The sequence below is a fragment of the Artemia franciscana genome, chromosome 2 (genome assembly GCF_032884065.1).
Source record: "Artemia franciscana chromosome 2, ASM3288406v1, whole genome shotgun sequence".
Taxonomy (NCBI): domain Eukaryota; kingdom Metazoa; phylum Arthropoda; class Branchiopoda; order Anostraca; family Artemiidae; genus Artemia; species Artemia franciscana.
In genome coordinates, this window is record NC_088864.1 from 37,619,650 (window position 1) to 37,642,705 (window position 23,056).

The 23,056-nt window shown below is 36.0% G+C and overlaps 1 protein-coding gene across 2 annotated transcripts in view; it reads left to right on the forward strand.

The window, feature by feature from the left end:
* The window catches only part of LOC136041176 (ufm1-specific protease 2-like), a 76,248-nt gene extending 55,676 nt beyond the window's left edge, over positions 1-20,572 (forward strand). For both annotated transcript variants that reach the window (XM_065725715.1, XM_065725707.1), the window contains 5 exons: positions 1,733-1,879; positions 11,208-11,331; positions 15,015-15,268; positions 16,778-16,870; positions 20,372-20,572. In XM_065725715.1, coding sequence (XP_065581787.1) covers positions 1,733-1,879; positions 11,208-11,331; positions 15,015-15,268; positions 16,778-16,870; positions 20,372-20,490 — 737 coding nt within the window. In that variant the 3' untranslated portion in view covers positions 20,491-20,572. The remainder of the gene's footprint in view (positions 1-1,732; positions 1,880-11,207; positions 11,332-15,014; positions 15,269-16,777; positions 16,871-20,371) is intronic.
* The last annotated feature ends 2,484 nt before the right edge of the window (positions 20,573-23,056 follow it).

The following is a 23,056-nucleotide window of genomic DNA, read 5'->3' on the forward strand; positions in this document are numbered from 1 at the left end:
TCTCAGGCAGGTTGACCGTGGATTTAAAATTCACATGGGACCATTAGATTGCCTGGAATGAGAGGTAAACAAGGCACGCCTACCTATGGTCTTAGGCAGGTTGAACAAAGAATTTAAAATCGACACGGGACTGTTAATTTGCGTGGAATGACAGGCAAACAAGCGTCTAAAGTTAAAATTGGGCCTTTGTGCAATGAGTGTCAGGCAAGGCGATGGACTCAATTTATAAACTTAAACATTTGCAGTAATAAAAAGTTAATTTAATGTTAGTTGAACAACAAGTTGACTGGAATTGCAAGAGGAATAAGCGTCCAAAGCGTACAAGGTCGTCCTGTCTTCCTGGAATGTTAGGCAAGTGAATCCAATTATAAGCTAAGATAGTTGGGCTAACAAAAACTGAATGAAATATTGGTTGACCAATATTTAGCTGACTTTCTGTGTTTGTGTCTTGGGTTTGACGGTCAAGGCTTTTTCACAAGTTCAGGTAGTTTTACCAAAAAAAAAAAAAAAAAAAAAAAAATGCCCAGATAGTCGGTAAAATGGTATTACCCCAGACCAGGCAGCTGAGGAAAAAAATTACTTAATTAATTAATTAAAAATTTGCAACCGGAACCCCTGCCAATAATCTACAAACCTTATATGAGGGGGTCACTATGGATGAAAAAATAGTAAAACATGGAATTGGCTGAGAATGCTGGACTGAGCTGAGGCAACGAATATATTACTGTTTGAAAAGTGATTGGAGAAAGCGGGCACCCCTGTCCACATATCCTGAAGAGGGAAGCTTGAATGCTATGTAGTGGACATGGACTAGATGGAATCCCATGTGAAAATGAATATATTGTTGGTAGGTGTGTAGCGTGACGATGACAGACATCTTTTTTTTTTTTAACAAAAGCGGACAGTAACCATTTTTGGACACATTTTTGTATACAAATATAATACAAAAATACAACATTTTAAAATCTCTTCCTCTGAACCTGACTAAAGTGTTGCTCCTGCATCATTTTTGTTGGCAAAGCCGACAAAAAGTTGCTGCAATACTTAACGCTGCCTAATCAACGCAAGTCTACTTTTTAACTAGACATACAAGCAAAAGCTTTCGGCTATGCTTACAGCTTCGAGGAACTTCCTGGATTTTATAAACTGTAGGGGATACTTTTAGGAAGTACCATGATGGTCCAATTACAAGGAATTTTCGCTAGTGGACTATGCTTGCACGGTTAACATAGTTGGTAATGACATGTTCCCTCCCCAGAGCACTTGTTGTAGTACTCATAAGTTCTCGATTATGAGGTTCGATTAAGAGTTCCTTGGTATCTGGAGCTGTACAGATATAGAAGTTGTAATTAGATGAACTACTTACTTTAATCATTGTTTGAAACTAAGGTTACTCTTTTATAAGTGTGTGTTAGTTGGTCTAGCTGATTAATTTTTCTGCTCATTTATAATTATTTGCATGATTATTTGTCGGTTAATTATTGGCCGGGATTTTGTACGTTGAAGAAGGCTACATTTTCTTTAAGAGGTATCTTGAAGTATATTCCTTGCGAGGTTAGGATATTGATCAGCTCTTCTATCCCAAGGATCGTGAGTTTAGCTTTCTTGAGGTGGATGACTAAGGCGCTGTCATTTCAGCAATTATTTCATTCTTCTTTGCATGCGATTACTTTTATAAGTCTTTTTGTATTTCTATGTATTAAGTCTTCTTTATATATTTATTTGTTTTCAGAAGAGGAAAGAAAAGCACTCCATGAAATGTTCAGCATTCCCCTCACTGAACCCTTTTTTAGGCTTGGGTCTCGATATTTTTTCTCTGACTCAAGTGTACCGTCTGGATGTTTGTTAAATGTTCATGAGCACGGAGCTTCAAATATGTGTAAGCTTTTTCTTTTTTTAGTTTTTTTTTTCTCAGAACTTACAAGCTTGCTATTTTATTTTAAGAAGTCAAAATTTGTTTTACTTGGATTGTCAGTTATCGTCTTTCTTTAAAGAACTTGAGTTTTCTCGTGTAAAAATAAATTTATTCACAATAAGTTACAGTGAATATAATTAAGCCTATAGTTGACCCATAAAATGTCAAAATTTCAATTAGAAGTTAAAAAGTCTTATCAAATGAACCGAACGCATAGCAAAAAAAGGTTTCAATACTAATGAAGTGTTTCAGCATCGCAAAAATTGCTTGTCGGGCAAAACCTAACTTCCTAACCCCAATAATCTACGAGAGATTCAACAAGTGCTTATCTAACTGTGTGTAATTTGAAACTCTTTAGTCGACTATGAATAACCACATTCACCACTTGCGTTATGATCTAACACAATAGTGGTAGTACAATAGGCAATCGGAAAGGAAATGATGTCTGTATCTTTAGCTGAGCATAACATGGGTTTGAGCATACCATCAGATGTAAGTAATAGTGTGAACACGTTTTTGGGTTGTGGGTTAACTTGAATGTAACCTCAGAAGTAACTATTCGGTTGTAAACTGTGACTGTAAACTTGCTACGATTAGAAGTATATATATATTTTTATGGATTCGAAAAATTTTCTATGGCATTACATAGTATGAATTATATAAAAAAAACTAGTTTTTTCAACTGAAAATAAGGAGCGATATTAAAACTTAAAACGAACAGAAATTACTCCGTATATGAAATGGGTTGCCCCCTCCGCAATCCCTCGCTCTTTACGTTAAAGTTTGACTCTTTGCCACAATTCTACTTTTTAAAACAATTAAACACTTTAACACTTAAACACTTTAAACACTTAAAGCCCGGGGGGCAAGGGTTGTAAGTTATGCAAGTTGACCATTGTTAACCCATAAGGTTTCTATGAAAGGGTTGGTCTTAAAAAATTTGGAGGAGACTGATACGATTGGATATCGAAAGTTCTAGTTCTCTTTTTATGAGTTAAAAGTGATCGGAGGGCAACCAGCCTCCCCTCATATTTTTGTTCCCGAATTGGATCTAATAAAAATTTTAAATATCCATTTTGCTCAAAATATTCCACAGATAATTTAACAATGCCTCCAGTATTGAAACTTCCCACCCATAGTCCTCAAGGTAAGGGCTGTAAGTTGTATTAGTTTCCCATTGTTTAAATTCAAGGTTTTTACGGAAGAGGTAGTCGTGGACAGGGACTCATTGGATTGGAAACCGAAAGTTCTAGCGCTTTTTTAAAAGTACAAAGTGATCGGAGAGCAATTAGCTTCTATCCCATGCCCTTTTTTTACCCAAATTCATCCGATCGAAATTTTGATGCAGCCATTTTTTCAAAATAGTCCAAAGGCCAGAAAACTAGGCCTTCAAGATTGGCAAAACCCCCCAACAGCCCCTGGGACAAAGACTGTAAGTGATGTAAGGCGCCCACTGTTAACATAAACGGTTTTTATGGAAGAGGTGGTTATGTAAACTTTGTCGGAGGCTCTTTTGATTGGAAATCGAAAGTTCTGTTTCTCTTTTTAAGAATAAAAAATGAACAGAGGGCAACTAAACCACCACCCCTACGTCCCCCCCAAACGTACCATATTGAAATTTTGAGAGCAATTTTATTCAAAAAAGACTAAAGATCATATAACTGTGCCTCCGAAGTTGACACACCCCTCCAGCCCCTGTTGCAAGGCCTGTAAGTTATGCAAGTTGCCCATTGTTAGCATATAAGGTCTTTTATCAAAAAAGAGAGATTGAAGGGCAACCAATCTCCACATCTTGCTCTTTTTATGTCCCCCTCTCCTCAAAATTGTTGAAGTTTTTTAATCATCATTTTGTTTTGGGCAAGGATTGTAGATTATGCAATTCATAAATTGTTTACATCCGGATTTTTTCACTAGGAAAACGGGATAGTTTCAGTTCCAAATGTATCCGAATAGACCAGGAGTATTAAAGTGAAACTTTGGAGAATGCTGAGGGGTATCTTAAATTAAATCAAAAGGCATTATGTATATCTGTTTAATCAAAAAGCGGATCTGCACCATCTTAGTAACGACTGAGGGTACTAAAATGAAGCATTCAGGGTATATTGAGGGGAATGTTTTAAAGGGATTGGAGAACTGCCAGCTTCCCTCCAATGCCTTCTCCAAAACCTTTGATCAAAATTTTGAAACAGCCGTCTTGCTCAAAATTGTCCAAAGTTGAAATAATTAGGCCTATGCGAATTATATGAACCTCTACAGCTTTGGAGAGGAATTCCGAACACAATCAGAACATGTACATGCTGGTTTTCAAAGGGTGTATCAGGAATATATAAGGAACGGCTAATCTCATTAAGTTGAAACTTACAAGGTATGTTGAGGGTGGTGTTGAAAAGTAATTAGAAGACTGCAAGTCCCCCTTGCACTTTTGAGATGCCACCTCCATTTTTTTTAGGTAGGTATGCGTTTATTTCATCAAATAAAAATTACTAAAATTGCACTTACAATCAATAATATGCTGCTCAATTTAGGGACCTAAAATGTCCCTGTTCAGCAGCAAAACTACAACAAATAAATGATAACTATTCATTCAAAATCAAAGAAATACCCAAAAAAACAAAAAAAAAACCAGACGAAACATTATACAATCTCTAAACAGCCATCTCTCATCATAAAAAAAAGAAAAAAAGGGATAAAACTTTAACCAACATAAATTATAATTTATTCAAAAAATAATTTTTTATTCTTACTTTAAATAACATAAGGTTTTCAGAACACCTAACACTCTCTGGAATTGAGTTCCAAATAATAACACCTACATGTTTAATTATAAACCCAGTTCAGAGCTCCTAGTAGAATAATCGTGATAATTTGAATTTTATCGATAAAAACTTCTAAAATATTGAGGAGACAATCCATTTAAAACCTGGTATACAAAAATTAAAATCTGCTGAGATTTAATAAAATCAACATTCAAAATTTCTAAATCTCTAAAACAATCTCTAGTACTACCTCACGCAAGATACTCATCCAAACTTCTAATTGCCTTATTCTGCATAATCTGGACCCTTTTTACATGACTAGAAAAATTGCTTGCATACAATGAACAACCATACACTAAATAAGGATGGACAATTGAATAATAAATGGCTTTCAGGACATGTAGAGGAAAAAAATTATGAAATCTTCTTAAAATACCAACTCCGCGAGCCAATTTTGAAGATAAAACTTTGCAATGATGAATCCAACTAAAATTTACATCAAAATAAAATCCTAGATATCTACATTGAAAAACCTGACTGATGGAAACACCTTGTAAAAGAATACTATGACAATTATTTACAACTTTGCCAATACGACTAAATATCATATAATTAGTCTTCTCAGTATTCACTGCAAGAAAACTAGGCTTTGTGAATTGAGATAAATTCTCCAAAGCTACATTAGTTAATTCTCCAAAGCTACATTAGTTATCTCTATAAGATCTTCGACAGATTCCCCAATCACTGTAAGCGCTGTGTCATCTGCGAATGATGTAACTACGGCACCAGGAAGGTAAAAACGCATTGTATCCACGTATATAAGAAACAGTAAAGGTCCTAATACCGAACCTTGGGACACTCCACAATTCACATTGAAGGGTTTCCCTACTACATCATCTGTCATAACATTGATGGACCTACCATCAAGTAAGACCTAAAACCTTGGGACACTCCACAATTCACATTGAAGGGTTTCCCTACTACATCATCTGTCATAACATTGATGGACCTACCATCAAGTAAGACCTAAACCAATCCAAACACTTCTCACGGACTCCCAAACAAGCTAGCCTACTTAATAAAAGATTAAAATCAACGGTATCAAATGCTTTTTTAAAATCTATGAAAACCGTAAGAGGGATAAGATTCCTTTCTAGGGCACTATTAACGCACTCCATTAGATGGTATGCTGCATGAACAGTTGAATGTTTATTTCTGAAACCGAACTGTGACTCACTTAATATTCCGAGCTTGTCTAAATATTCATACAGCTGTCGATGTACTATTTTCTCGTATATTCTTGAGAATAGTGGTAACAAGCTTATAGGTCGATAGTTCGTCATATCTTGCTTATTGCCTGATTTGAACAGTGGTAGGACCTTTGCTTGCTTAAGTGCTTCAGGGAATTGGCCGACTTCAAGTGACAGGTTAACGAGGTAGAGAAGACCTCGTGAATGCTTTCAGATTCAAACCGTCAATACCAGCAGCATTTGACTTTAAATTCTTCACAATTTTTGTTAATTCTTCAATTGACGCTTTTTCAAATTGAAATTTATGATGTTCACCTCGATTATCTTCAAAGAGCGTGTCACTTTTCGCTCGGTCTCCGTGAGAAGTGTCTTCCCTGATTCTACTTCCAATACCAGAGAAGAATTTACCAAACTCGTCAACACTAATTTAAATTTTGAAAGTGATTTTGTTCAAAATACGTTAAAGGTCTAGCACCTATGCCTCCGGGGAAACAATGCCCCCCAAAGTCTCCAGGGAAAAAATTGTAGATTATACAATTTACTCTTTTTTAATTGCTGGACTTGTCGTTAGGAATAGGGGGAATATTCGATTCTGGTTGTGTTTGACAAGGTTTTGTGTATTAGGCCGAAACTATATTAAGTGGGAACGTTGAGGGGCATGTATAATTAAATCAAAAGTTGCTATATGCATCCAGTTTTTCAAAAAGGTGTATTTGCAAAATCCCGAGAAGGGCTGAAGGTGTTAAGTTTAAAATTTCATGGTATCTTTAGGCGGATATTGAAAGATGGTGGGAGGGCAACCAGTCCATCTCCCATGGCCTTTTATCTGCAGGATCCCCAAAGACATCTGATGGGGGGCTGTGGGGCATGACAAGTAAAGTCAAAACACTATGTGTAGGAGGACTGTCAAAAGGATACAATAGCAATATCTAAGGAATGGATAAGGGTTTACTGAAAGGGAAGTGGAAAAAGGAACGGAAAGCATCCCGCCTCCCCCTCTTACCCTTTTAGATGCGCCCGTCTAGATTGATAGAAATATTAAAACGTCGTTTTACTCGAAACTGTCACAAGGTATAATAGCTTTGCTCCCGGTAATTCCATGACCCCATAGCCCCCGGGCAAGCTTTGTAAATTATTCAATTTGTCCATTTTTAACTTGCAGGATTTATCATTGGGAAGGGGGGGATGTTTGATTCTGGGTGTGTCCAAAACGATTAAAGATATTGAGGTGCAGTTTCGGGGATTGCTGAGGGGTATGTTTGACAAAATCAAAACACACTATGTGCATACTAATTACCAAACGGGCACATCACCAATGTCTAAGAAACGGTTGAAGGTTTTAAGTTGAAAGTATCAGGGCATGCTGAACAGTGCTTGAGCCTTCAGGAAATCCTGAAGGGAATTTCGAACTAAATCAAAAGACACTACTGGCATCCAGGTTATATTCAGAGCATATTTACAATATCTTAATAATCGCCAAGGGTCAGAATATACTATCAAAAGAACCTCTATGTTCATCTCGGTTGTCAGAAAGGCGTCTCTGAAATGTCTTAGGAACGGCTAATGACATTTAGCTGAAACTTACAGGGAATGTTGAGGGGGGTACTGAAATGTATCAAAAGCCACTAATTATAACTATTGAATTAGAATAAAATATTATTTCTTACGCTAGAGACATGAAAAACCAGAGAATTATTAATTATGTTAAGCAAAACCAAAATTTTGGGAATCAAAAATGAACAGAACTTAACTAATAAAAACTTGCCGAAAAAGATGTTTTCGAAATAAAAGTAAAAAGCTATAATAATCATCAAGACCAGCGGAAATAAATTCCTAGAATAATTTAAAACTCAAAATGGTCAAAAATTACTAATAAAAAATAAATGAAACCCAAAACGAATAGAAATTAAAATAAACGATCACAGAAAACATATTAATTGCAGGTTCAAACAAAAATTACTACAAACAATAGTTTGGCTGCTGCCCTTTTCCCCCTTCCCTAACCGAAAAGTCTAAAACTTGTTGATTCACTTGCATTTTCCTCAAAACGAAACATATTACAAATATTATATTTTATATTTACTACATTAAACACAATAAAAGAAATTGCAGTGAAATAAAATTTCCATTTGTTGAGTTTCCAAGAATTTATGTCACTATGTATATCAAATATTCAGTTTATTTTCCGTAATTTTTTTCTAGTCGTCTGGATTGTTATAGTGGTTTTGTATTTATTTTTAATCAGTGTTTGAAAAATAACAATATAAAGTTCAAGATACATATTGTCAAACAGTTCGTAGTAACGAACTGTAGTAAGGAGCGACCCGGCTCAATAGTAACCAAAACTCTAAAAAATGGAATTTTGATACCAATACATACATCAAAAGAATCTCATTTTAATGCTGATTTTAAATATATAAGTTTCATTAAGTTTAGTCTTACCCATCAAAAGTTACGAGCCTGAGAAAATTTGCGTTATTTTAGAAAATAGGGGGAAACGCCCCCTAGAAGTCATAGAATCTTAACGAAAACCACACCATCAAATTCAGCGTATCAGAGAACCCTACTGTAGAAGTTTCAAGCTCCTATCTACAAAAATGTAGAATTTTGTATTTTTTGCCAGAAGGCAGATCACGGATGCGTGTTTATTTTTTTTTTCCCAGGGTGATCGTATCGACCCAGTTGTCCTAGAATGTTGCAAGAGGGCTCATTCTAACGGAAATGAAAAGTTCTGGTGCCCTGTTTAAGTGACCAAAATAATTGGAGGGCACCTAGGCCCCCTCCCACGCTAATTATTTTCCCAAAGTCAACGGATCAAAATTCTGAGATAGCCATTTATTCAGCGTAGTCGAAAAACCTTATAAATATGTCTTTGGGGACGACTTACTCCCCCACAGCCCCCTGGGAGGGGCAACAAGTTACAAACTTTGACCAGTGCTTACATATAGTAATGGTTATTGGGAAGTGTACAGGCGTTTTCAGGAGGATTTTTTGGTTGGGGGAGGGGTTGAGAAGAGGGGGATATGCTGGGGGAACTTTCCATCGATAATTTGTCATGGGGGAAGAAAATCTCCATGAAGGGAGCGCAGGATTTAATAGCATTATTTAAAAAAAAAACAATGAAAAAATAAATATGAAAAAATTCTTTCAGCTGGAAGTAAGGAACAGCATTAAAACTTAAAACAAACAGAAATTATTACCCATTTGAGGGGCTCACCTCCTCCTAATACCTCGCTCTTTACGCTACAGTATTTTTAGAAATTTCAACTATTTATTCTACTGCTTTTGTGATTCTGGGGTCATTCTTAATGAATTGGGACAAAATTTAAGCTTTAGTGTAAAGAGCGAGGATCTGACAAGGGGGCGAACCCCCTTGTCAGGGGGCGACATTAAAACTTAAAACGAACCGAAATTACTTCGTATATGAAATAGGCTGCTTCCTCATCAACGCCCCGCTCTTTACGCTAAAGTTCTTTACTGTTTTAAAAAGAAGAATTGAGAGAAAGAGTCAAACTTTAGCGTAAAGAGCGGGGCGTTGATGAGGAAGCAGCCTCTTTCATATACGAAGTAATTTCTGTTCGTTTTAAGTTTTAATGTCGCTCCTTACTTTCAGTTAAAAAACTTGTTTTTTTTATTTAATTTTTAATAAAGCGCCAATGACGGAACAAACTTTAGAAAGGACAGGGAAGGGAGAAAAGGGCAGTAGCCAAACTCCTATATATAGTAATTTTTGTTCGTTTAAAGTTTGATTGAAGTTGAATTTGGAATTTCACAAAATGGTGAGGGCGATGACCAATTGACCGAAAAAATAAAATTTGCACTCTACACTACTACCCCTACTACAGCTACTGTTACTGCTAACGCTACTACCCTACTACTGCTACCAATATTACTACTACCACTACAGCTACTGCATCTGTAACGAGTACTACCAAGACTGCGTAAATTGAAGTGAAAATTTGAGGAAATATTGAGGGGAAGAATGAGCTATATCAAAACGTACTATGTACACACAGATTGTAAAAGGGTGTATCAGCAATATCTTTGGAACGGCTGACCGTATCAAGCTGAAAATGCAAGAGAATTATGAGATAGATGTTAAGCCGACCCAAAAGGCAGCATGTGCATACTACCACTGCTGTTACTAGTACTACAAATACAACACTACTACTGCTCCTAGTACTACCACTCCTACTATGATACTAGTACTACGAAGGTAAAGGGTATGCAGGTGAAAATTTAAGAGAATATTGAGTAAAATTTTTTCACTAAATCAAAACTCACTATATGCATGCAGATTGTAAAAGGGCGTTTCAGCATTATCTTTGGAACGGCTTACCGTATCAAGCTGAAAATGCAAGAGAATTATGAGACAGATATTAAACTGACCAAAAGGCAGCATGTGCATATTACCACTGCTATTAATACTGCTGTTACTACTACTACAAATACAACACTACTGCTGCTCCTAGTACTACCACTCCTGCTATGATACTAATACTACGAAGGTAAAGGGTATGAATGTGAAAATTTGAGTGAATATTGAGGGAAAATTTTTCACTTAATCAAAACTTACTATATGCATGCAGATTGTCAAAAGGTCGTATCTTCGGAATGGATTTGGGTATTACGTTGAAACATTCACGGAATGCTGAAAGGGGAAGATCAATTGATTAAAATGCAATTTGTGCACGCTACTACTAATACTAATACTGCTGCTACTGCTCCTACTACTCCAACTTGGTTCTATTGCAGCTACTACCAACTACAATTACTACTAATAACTCAATGCGGCACTGCACTGCATGAGGACAACAAATCTACACACGGTCCTCCTCTTTATGCTCGGCCAAATTTTTAAAAGACCCGTTATTCTGTATTTTATTTTTTTTTACACCAACTTTACCTAGCAGTTACGCAGGAAGAAAGCATGGTGTCCGTGAAGCAATAGAAATGAAATGAAATTTAATTAATAAGGAGTCCTTGACGTGAGCCAACACATCCATAATCTGAGCTTGATTTTTATTGAGGAGTTTCATTTATTATTGCGAATTATTTTATGTAAGTTTGTTTAGTTTTTCTCCTGTTTCATTGAGGATGGCTGTTTGTTGTGCAGCCAAAATATTGGAATAGTCATTTATTTTTACCTTCTTGACAAAGTCCTTATCTACTAAAACTGTTTTGTTCTGATATGATGAAAAGGTAGTGTATTTGAAGCCATTTATAGTTGGAAAATTTAAGAATTCTTAGCATTTAATGGGCGTAATAATTTATTCTTTCTTGTAGTGGGCGGTGATGTTGGTTTAGTTCAAGGCACATATGCCTATCACCATTATATGCAAGATAATTTTGATGACAATGGATGGGGATGTGCTTACCGTTCATTACAGACTATTTGCTCATGGTATAGGTATATGCTTTATTTGATTTTTCTTTGGTTGCTCTGGCTCTGAAAGGCTTCCTTCAAAAAAGGTCACTTCATAACTTTAAAACTATTTTGGATAAGTTCCAGATTAATTAAATCTGTTTGAAAAAAGTTTCATTTTATAAAGCCTCAATGGTATGCTAGATAATGGGTCTTATCCAAATCCAAGCTACTGACAACTTCTTTTATCTAGTGAATTCATGTCAGACGCAAATAAAAACGATCAAAATAATGAACTTTTTTGAATTAAAATGGAATAGTTGTGGGCATCAAGTCATGGCTAATTGTAGAAAAAGCCAAGACAGATAGTTCAATTGAGTGAGAAGAAGAACCTGGTATTAATTCCCCCCCCCTCATTGCCGATCTCCCACTTATGCTACACCTCTCATGTCACTTCACAAAGCCGAACTAGAGTCAAGCATATTCGGTTATTTCAGAGGCTTCACTGTTAATCACGCTTGGATTTACAATTATAATGGAAAATCATCCATTATAATTCCTAGTGGTAATTTATAATGGACTTATTTTGTGCCTTTCCTATTGGACCAATACATGGTTTGTTATATTTTAGCAAGTCACGCCTGCCTAGAGTCTCAGGCAGGTTGACCCAAAATTTTAAATTGACATAGGATCATTAGATTGCCTGGAATGAAAGGTAAACAAGGGACGCTTACCTTTGGTCTTAGGCAGGTTGAACCAAGAATTTAGAATTGAAACATGAGACCGTTAATTTCGAATCAGAGGCAAACTAGCGTCTAAGGTCAAAATGGGGCCATTCTCCAATGAGCATCAGGCAAGGCAATTGATACAGGTTATAAACTTAGACATTTGCTAGATTAATAAAAAATTTTAATTGAATGTTAGTTGAGCAACAAGTTGACTGAAATTACAAAGGGGAATAAAAGTTGATTGTTTTGGCTGTTGTTACTACTCTTTAAGAAATCTTTAAGAAAAATGAGATTTTATGAATCTTATGGGTAATACTACTACTACTACTAACAACTAACTGTAGCATCAAGCCGCCTGAGGCCAACACAACTCAGCATGCTCGTCCTCCCTCCCAATCTATCCAAGGCCTCCCTCTAAACACCCTCCCAGGAAGTTCTTATGCCACTTTTCAGTCCTTTCCTTATGACATCCTCCCACCCCAACTGGGGACGACCTGATTGATACCTGGATATAGCCTTTTGTATTAATAAAAATAAACGCATTTTGAAAGTTTCCACTATTTTTGTAGTTAGCATATTTCTCACTAGCAGCTGTTCATAATGCCAAATAAAAAACAACAAACTTTTGCTTATGATCTTAGACTGTATCCAATCTATAATTGGAGGGATGGGGAATGGTTGAATTAGAAGGGACTAAAAAATCTGATAAATGGCAAATGTCGAGAAAAGCATTTTCTGAAAACATTGCAGTAATAATTTTACTAGACCTATCTGGCTAAATAATGTTCAAAATATTTTGTAAGACATTCTTCAACAGATCAAACAGTGATATCCTGTATAACTCGTTTTGGCATCTTTGATTTTCTGAGAGTGTATTTCTTAGTCTAGGATTTCAGGATGAGGGAGGGCCTCAAAGCTCCCACCTCCGTTATTTTAATAATGCGTTAATTTAAAATAACATAATATTTATCACCTATCCTTTTCAAAATGATAAATACCTATGTTTTGTACAGATAGATCGATAGATAGATAGATTTATTCATGAAAGCCCTATTGGGTCATGATGACATACAATAAACAAGCAAAAAATAGAACAACAAAACATAAACTGGCAAAACACTAAAACTGATTACTCAAGAACGTCACGATCCCTCATACCTACCCGGGCGAACGTTCCAATGCTATTTATATCTGAATACCACCTAATTTTCAAAATTTCAAAAATCCAATTATCCCCCCCCCCTGTGACCTCCCTACAAAATATTTACAGTCGTAATTCCCTTGATTCCTTATATTCTTCTAAAAAATGATAAAAAGACTCATCCATCCCTCCACACATTGGGCAACTATAAAGACAATCTCTCAATATAGCCCTCCCTAATATTTCCCTTGTTCTCCAAGAGGCTTAAAATTCCCCCTACAGACATTACCCTTTTTAAATTTTCTGGACTTAATCCCATTTTTAGATAAATTTCTTCGTCCCAGTTCTCCTTGACCTCCGCATATAGCCTCAGGGATGATGATGCGACCTTCTCAGCTTGCCAAATCTGAACTTCCTGAGACTCTAACCTAGTAGCAACTAAGTGAGATACAGTCCCTAACATCCCTCCTATACCCTTTCCCTCATTCGAACAATTACGTAGCCCTGCACGGTCCAATATATTCTTCACTTGATTTGGCCACGAATCGTTCCTCCTATCTTGAAGCATTATTAAAAATGTCTGTTTAACTAGCCTATTATCTTCTGTCGATGACACCCTTTCCCAATATTTAACCATATTAATTTGCGCACTGTGTCTCATACGCTTTATTCCTATATCTTCTCTCAGCACTAACGCATTAAACTTATTATCAAGGCTTAACGTACGCTTAAACAATCTCAACTGGATTCTTTCTAAATTTACCTCCATATGAAACCCTCAAAGCTCCGCCCCATAATGCAAAGCCGATCTAGCGCTAGCGTTAAAAGTATACTTTAGCAATCCTTTTTTCCTTTAGACTACTTATGCTTAGCATTGCTAGTAGTCTATTTTCCTTACTTTCTACCATCTTAAGATGTTTCTTCACCTTCCTATCTGACAATAGCCTACAACCTACGTACTGAAATTCATCTACACTGTCGATTTTTCTACCTTCATACGTAAACTGACACTACGAATCAATCTGTTCTCCACTTTTCCTAAAAATCATAACCACTGACTTCTTTATGTTTAATACTAGTTTCTTATTCCTAAAACATGAAGATGCTGGATCTAGCAGTTGCTGCAATTTTTTTTTTATACTTTTTGCATCTAGTGCTATGTCGGCCGCAAAAAGTAATGTAAGAACACTTGCACTTAAAAGCTTAATTATTACGGTGCCTCTACCTACCAAATGTCTTTCAAAATCAATACTGTACGATGGAAATAGCCTTAAGGAAATTGGAAATCCCTGCTTAACACCAAGTCTACTCCTAATAACCCTGAAAAAAGCCTTACCTATCCATACTACAATCTTAATTATATTATACATAGATGTCATAATCTCAACAAATACGCTTGGCAGCCCAAGGGCTAACAACGACTCTATCATTAAACTTCCATCCACTCCTTCAAGCGCCCCTTTTAAATCCGAAAATGCAACAAATAGCCTGCCTTGTTTTCTCTTAACTTGTTTCTTAATCATACCTAATAAAATAAAGAAAACTGATCTATAGGACCTTTGCCTTTTCTGAACCCTGCCTGCGAATCTGATAAGATCAAGGGCACTAGAATAGACATAGCCCAAGCTACGGCTAGCAACCTACTGTGTTTCTAACAATGAAATTTCTTTCTTTGTAGCTGTCTAATGCATGACCGAACAAAAACCGAGATTTTGTCTGTAACCTGTAATATAACATGTAATTGTTTTATTAGCATCACAAGAGAAGGATTGATGAATGAAAATATTAATGTGTTACGTGTTGCATCCTGTTGCGCAAATGCTTGTCAACAAAACAAGTTGATTTTTTTTTCTTTTAAGGCACCAAGGGTACACAGAGCTTCCAATTCCTTCCCACAAAGACATTCAGAAGATTTTATGTGATATCGGTGATAAGAGTGCCAGCTTTGTAGGATCCCGGCAATGGATTGGCTCTCTAGAAGTCAGCTACGTACTCAAGACTCTTTTGGACGTTGAATCTGGTATTCTAAGCGTCAGCTCTGGGGCTGATATGGACACTATTGCTAGGGAATTGATTGTTCATTTTGAAAATGTTGGGACTCCAGTAATGATAGGTAAATTTCAAGTTTCCTTTTTACATTGAAGCTCAAGAATTCTTTTTAAACTTTAATAGTATTTTAAGGGTTCTGTGACTTAGGCAAGAATTGGACGTAGTCCACTTTTGCTGCAAACAACATGGCTTTTAACACCCCAAATTTTCGTTGGCATGAGCTTTTCGAATTCGTCTTATAGAATAAGACCAAAAAATATAGCCAATAACAAGGTATTTACTTGTTACTAATTTAGGAAGCTCATATCTCATGGTGGAATATGAACTTTTGGAAATAGAACTTTAAGAGAACTCAAGGACATTAATAGAATTCTAGATATATAGTACATTTATTTTAAGGAAATGTTTGTTAATATTTTTCATTTTCTGCCGCAGTGCCACAAATTTGTTTTTGCTGCTAACAATAAAGTACGTTTTCGTTCATTTTGCTACTTTGATTTAAATAATTAGGGAGAACTAATAATTAAAGTTATATTTTCATGAAAATAAAAGTTTTAAAAAATCACTAAAATCAGGAGAGAGGGAGGACAAATTCGTCTTTTATTTCATCTTTTCATCTTGGTTCTATGTATTGGCGCGTTCTATTTTTGTCGTAAATGCATTTCCCAGAGATTACTCGGCATAGTTGTGTAGTAAAATTGATTTTAGAATGTGAATTACGTTTTAGCAATTGTATGTTCTGCCCTTTTAACAGAATATGAAAATAGATTTGCGGATCGTTGAGTCCTAGGCGAATTTTTTGTCTGTGCCTACTGTATGTCAGCCTATTCTTTTTTACATAAGGGTCACTGGATAAAGGGTCAACCGACTAAAAAGATAGTCAGGGATATTCTAGGTTTGAGTAAGAGTAAGACCGTCAACGTTATTCTTTTGGACACGAATAATTAACGCTTGCATAGATTAACTTGGTTAAATAACCTTATTTACTTATTTAAACTTGCATTTGCAACAATATAGAATACCAAAAAACTACGAACTCTTACAAAAGAAAAAGATGGAGTTGCTCGGAATTAAAAGTCGCAGTCGCCATAATCTAAAATTTTAACTTCCTACTTCCATGTCTCAATCAATTTCTTTTTCGCTCATTTTTGTTAGCACTGTTGCAGAGCCGTATCCAGGATTTTTTGGAGGAGGGGGGGGGGTCTACAAATTTTTTTTTTCGAATGCAGTTTTACCAAAAAAAAACGCATTAAAAATATGTTTATATTCATTTTTTTTACGTTTTTACGAGTCGGACAAATATATTTTTTTTTGGTGGGGTCCGAATCCTCTAACCCCCCCTGGATATGGCCTTGCACTGTTGGCTAAATAAACGCGCCCTGTAATTATTGATGAAATGGTAAGTGTATCAGTTAACAAAACCACTTTGCTGCAATTTCTGACAACGTGCGCCTCTGTGTGAAAAGACACAAGTTTAACCGTTGGATTATTTCATTGTACGTTACTTTAATTTTAATTATATAGAAAACGAGTCCAGTCCCTTCTAACACTAAATATTTTCATGTTGTTTTAGGTGGAGGAGTCTTGGCGCATACGATATTGGGAGTTGATTATGTACCCTTGTCCGGTCGTTGTGCATTCCTTATTTTGGATCCACACTATACAGGTATCTAGTTAATTTATATATTTGTTTTATATATAACGTTTATCTAGTTCGATTTTAAGACTGAGGCTAGATTCAAGGTTGATCTAGTTTAAAATAGAGTTCACCCAAGAGAATTGTCTTGGCTCTAGTATTATACCAAAAAACTAGGTTTCTGAAGGGGTTTGGGACATGTACTGTTTTGCTTTGCTTCCATCAAGGAAGTTCAGGAATATGTTCCAGGAATCAAATCGGGTTAAAACTTTACAAAAGGAAATTCTGCCCGGCCTGTCATGGTGGAAAATGCATAACTTTGCATTTTTAAGGTTGTCAAGTGACTAAAAATGGTTAAGTTTGTAATTGGGTTTCACCCAAATGAAAGCCTTGGCTATGGGTCCGATAAAATTCACTGAACTTCCCACTGTTTTTCTGTCTAACCTGTTTTTTTTTTTTTTTTTTTTTTTGTTTTTTTTTTTTTTTTTTTTTTTTTTTTTAACTGAAAGTTACTGGCTGGTTCTAAAATCTCCTTTGGGCTTTTTCTTAAATAAAATTTACCTTAATATATCATTTGATATATAAAATTGTTGACGGAGAAATGGTAGTAACTTTATTCTTCAATTAAACGTATTCTTGGTACAAAATCATTCATAGATGAGCTTATATCTGCGGTTTGCCAACGTTGAACCTAACCAGTTGATGCGATTAAAGTTACCGAATCCATTTGAAGTAGCCAAATTTTCATGTAACTAAATACTGTGGTTTTGTTAGCTTTGTTTTGATGAATCTCTCAGAGTAAAACCTTGGCTTTTTTCTCCTTAAGGTCTTAAAGAATAAAAAAAATCCCAGTTCAGCAGATGCCTCTTCATAACTCACTGAAAAACTCTACCATTATCTGAATACTCAAGTTTCCAGACCTATGAGTTTAAAAGAAATGGAATAAATATCAACTAGTCAAAGAGAAGAAATACTAAAGTTAATTACTAAAGGGAAGAAGAAATACTAAAAGGAATATTGAACTTGATTTTTTTAACTAAACAATTTATACCATATATTAGAACGCATTTCTAAGGAAAGAACACACCGTACTGTTGAAGCGTAAATCACTAAGATTAAGTTTGGGAGAGGGCTAATATTATGATTGATTTCCGATAATTTAAAAGTAAAAGAAATGACATCAAAAGATACAAGTTTTTGAAACCAATATTTTGATGCTACTATAGTTTCAATAAAAAATAACTTTTTCATGTTTCACGAAACTTAATTTTTAATAGGTTGTTTTATTTTGTATTTCTTTATGAATCTATTGTTCCACAATGATTTACTTTTTTTTTACATAAATTGTAAATTGCTGGGGTGTATTTTGAATTTTAATCCAACTTCATTTCAATCGACTGTTGCTCTCCTTGATAGGAAACAAACTAGCCGAATCCTCAATGCAGATCACAAACCAATAATAGTGAGTTAAGCAATCCACTTGCCTTAAGATGAGACTGCTTTACTAATCTTGCTTAAAAATCACACACCATGACTAGAAACAATCCCCGAACTATGAAATTTTGAAGCCTACTAGGACCTCAACTGTAAAGATTAACGGTCTAGAATACCTAGGGCCAAGGTCCCTTTGCTATAAATAGCGTACACAAATTTCAAACGAGCCTAAGTTCTGGGGTCGCAAACACGTGTAAATACCCGCCCCTCTTTCCCCTTTTGCTTAGGGAATTGCCCCATGAGCTTCAAGTGGATCGGGGAACTTTCGTGACAAGGTTGGAGAAGAAATGCACGCTTCTGATAATCGATCATTCTCATGTACCATTTGTTCAAGGTACTTACCCACTAGGTTCGAGCTAATCTATAAAAAAAGAAACGTGTCTCCCTATCTGGAGGGAAAACAGCTGTGGGGGAGGGGGCTTGGAGGGGCCATGGGCTCACTTTGTGGATGCAATCGTAAAAATGGAAAATAATTGTATGATTCTGGTTGAAACTAAGTCTCACATATGCTCCTTTATACAAAACTTTTGATTGTAGGGAGGACTTTGATGTATGAGCCATGGGTCAAATTGGCTCTCAAATTGTATAGACTGAAAATCCCTGGATGGACCCGATTCAAATGTGGTGCAAAATGTCTACCCTTCTGTTAAAAAGCTGGTAGTGGGATTGGGGATTGTCCGAGGGGTCGTGAGTCCACTCAGTGCTCCGAACGTGCTGATAAAAAAAAGAAAGTGATATGCCACCTTTTCTGCAAATAAATTGACAATCAAAGGGGAAGAGTGTCGTTGGGATCATGGGCCTAGTTTTTGCCTCCAACTGTGCGATTGAGTATTCTTGTATGATTTTGGCTCGGGCAAGGGCCACATGCCTACTTTTCCACTTAAAAAGCGTGGGTTTACCAGGGGTCAGAGTCTATGGCCCCGCTCTAGTTTTCAGGTATACAGACTGAAAATGGTTCTGGCTCAAACAAGGTCATAACACACCTACCTATTTACTTTGTATCGACTAAGAAGAAACTGACCGAGGGACCTCTGGCTCGGTTTGTTCCTCTAATCCTGAATATTGAAAATTATTTCATATTTCTGACAAAAGAAATATTTTACCTGCCTCTCCTTCTGATTAAACTTCTGCAGCGGGGGAGGACTGATTGTAGCTTGTTTTGGCTCGTTTTTCACAACGTGTAAGTACTTGAATATTTTTTTTTACCGAGCCGGGACTTTTTTTTATTTTTTACCCTAATTAGAACCTGGTTTGATTTTGCATTGGTTCAGGACTTAGTTAGTTTGTGCTCAGAGCGTTTATCGGATATATACAATAACAAATAAGTTGTATACCCCCTGAAATTCTCAAGATGATATGTCCAAAGAACGAGTCTCTCTGTAAAAGAACATTAGCAGGGTCATGAATGGTTATCAATTAGCAGATAAAAACTGTATTTTAGTTCAAAAATTCTGTGGAAAATGCTCCTCCTTGGGATCTATAAATTTTTCAGTTAATTGTTCTAATTACGTGTTTTGGTGAAGCTTTAGGAAACCGTTGTGTATCTTAAACACTTTTAGATTAGAAATGTGATGTTTTTTTCGTAAAGCCAGTTAGAAACACTTAAGAACTAAGAAAACTGTCCCCGTAATCTGTACCTGTATCTGGCGTGAAATCGATACGTATTTGACGACATAGAAAAAAACACCAAAGTATTCATCATAATATTGAATAAGTCAAACAGAATGGAGAAAAATGTTCGATATGACAAAAGCTTAAAATTCCTGAACCAATATGTGCGTTTGCACATATCAAACGAAATTAACAACACTCTAAGAAGGTATTTCCGTAGTTTACCTCCTAGAAGTTTAATCCCGTAAATGACAACGGAATCTGTTCTTTAACATTCTACAAAAGTGTTTTCCAGGAAATAAGGTGATCACATCTTTATAAAGTTTTTGCCAAAATTTACAGTATTTATTTGGCTTTGAAGTATGTTTTTTTTAGGCTTTCGAAATTTATCATCAAATTATCGAGCTCATGTATGTTTTTTTTTAGGATCAGAAGATATTAATACAATAATAGGTCGTGGTTGGTGTGGATGGAAGACTTCAGAATTTTGGAATAAAAACTCATTTTATAACTTATGTCTGCCAAAGAAGCCAGAAATGTTTTAGTTTTATTTGCTTTTCTTAATTATTAAAATTTCATTTTTGGTACAAAGCGGTTTCTTTTTTAAATAAATATTGAAGGACATTGTTTGCTCTGTTTTTTACGGACCCTATAAATTTTATTGTTATTAGTAGAAACTAGTCCGTAAGAAAGGGGTTTTCTAGGGGCAAATATTAGTAGCAATCCTTTTGTTTTGGCCTTCACGTGAGTTTAAAGAGGTGATAATCGTTCACACAGTGTGGATTTAAAAAGGCGACTAGGTCCAAATTATGAAAATGCAAAAATGGTATTTGATGCATAAAAACAGTCTTATGGGTAAAAACTTGCTCGTCTAGTCTGTAGATTAACGACGCTTCTTGATTACATTGGTCCTTAAGTCAAACGTGCTACAGCTAGGGTAGAACCCCGAATCATGTATTGCCAGGCAGAGATCGGCCCCCCGCCACCATAGGCACCAAAACTTGCTCGTCTAGTCTGTAGATTAATGACGCTTCTTGATTACAAAGGTCCTTAAGTCAAACATGCTACAGCTGGGATTGAACCCCGAACCATGTATTGCCAGGTAGAGATCAATCCCGTGCCACCATAGGCACCGAAGCTTACTCGTCTATTCAAGCCAAGATCTTCTGCGAAAGATATCGCCATAATAATTACTTGCTATAAGCTATTAATATTTTTGAGTCAGTGTTTTTGTTACCTGGACGTGAAGAAAGATAACTGAAACTTTTAAATTACTTAGAACTGGTTACTGACTGAAGACGGTTATAAATTTTGTTATCTGAATCCTATCAGATGCCTTTTTTTACCCCTTTTCACCTTCCTGACTACATTGGTTTAAGTGTTGTGCATAAACTTGAAAATTGTTAATTTCTTTTGTGGGGGGGGGGGATATACTGATATTTAAAATAGACTTTGTGTTCTTTTTATTTACACGCACTCAACTTATTTTGTAACCAGTAAACTCTGATGGATATAGTGAAAAAATGCGCCAGGATTACAGCAAATTTGGGAGCCCGCTAATGAGAATGATATGATTCACAGGTAGATGAAGTCTGATCTTGTAGTTGTTGTGACTGTGGAGTCCTGCAATTGATTTAGTAGATTTTCGAAAAAGATTCTATATGTTGTTGTTGCCTTACCAAAACAGATTTTATTTTGTCTTTTTGGGTTATGCAAAGATTATTGTACTTCATGTATTTATAATACCAATTCTGTAATTCAATTTCTGAAATACAAAAAAGTAAATATGTGTTCTTTCAATGAATTTGACTCAATAATAATGAAGAACATATAGTGAGAAAAACAATTCGTGATAGAAACCAGTCCCGTTGCTTTATATGACAAACATGCAAAGTTTACATCTAATTTGTGTTATTTTAACTTGTATACTTTAGCTATATTTTGCAATATTTAAATCATTGTTTAAATAAGACGTAAAAGCCCTAGCATTGTCATGGTAAAGAGCCACAAGGTATCAATTTATTATTTTTTACGCTTCCCAGAACCACTTCATATGGAGGAGGTGGATGTATAAATTTCGGAGGGGCTCATTCGGTGGTAAGTTGAACGTTTTAGTGCCCTTTTCAAGAGTCAAAATTGATCGGAGGGCAACCACCCATCCCCTGTGACCTTTTACCACTCTCTCCTCATAGACGATCAATCATAATTTTGAGGTGGGCAGCTTGTTAAAAACGGTCTAGAGCCTAAATAACTATGCATCTGGGGATCACATGACCCCCATAGCCGTTTGGGCAAGGGCTTAAGTTATGGAAGTTGTCCCTTGCTTATCTTTATGGTTTGTTATTTGGAAAGGTGGCATGTTTAATCCTGGTTCTCAAAAATGCTTAGGGTATCTAGGTTAAACTTTCAGGAAATGTTGAGGGGGACGTTAAATAAACTCAAAACACACTATATACATCCTGGTTGTCAACAGGATACATCAGTCGTATCGCTGGAGCAGCTGAGACTATTAAATTAAGGCTTTTAGTGCATATTTAGGGGGATGTTGAACAATGATCGGAAGGCGATCAGCCTTTTCGTTTGTTTTAGATCCTCCCCTCAATACTGAGCGATATTTTGAAGTAGTCATTTTGTTCAAAAGGTCAGATAACTAAGCTGCCAGGGATGTCCCCCCCCGCAGCCCTCAAGGTAAGGGTTGTAAATTATAGAACTTGTCCGTTGCTTACGCATAGGATTTGTCATTTGGAAAGAAGGAATATTTGATAATGGATATGTCTGAAAAGATCAATGAAACTTCAGAAAATAATGAAGGGGCGTTGAACTAAACCAAAAGACACTGTGTGCAACCAGGCTATCCAATAAGCGTATCTGCAATGTCTAAGTAAGGGTATTCACTTGAAGCTTTCAGGGTCACTTCCGCTTCACTGACCACTACGAGGTCTTCGTACAATACGGCCCAGTTGGATATTTTCTTGGTAATGTCTAAATTTTCTTATACATTTGTGGTTTCATTCACTTCTTTTGGACTCTGAGATTTGGTCAAGTTTTGTCCAAAACTTTCCTCTTGTTAGTTCTTCTAGCGATACTTGCATAAGAAAAGGAGTGTATCAG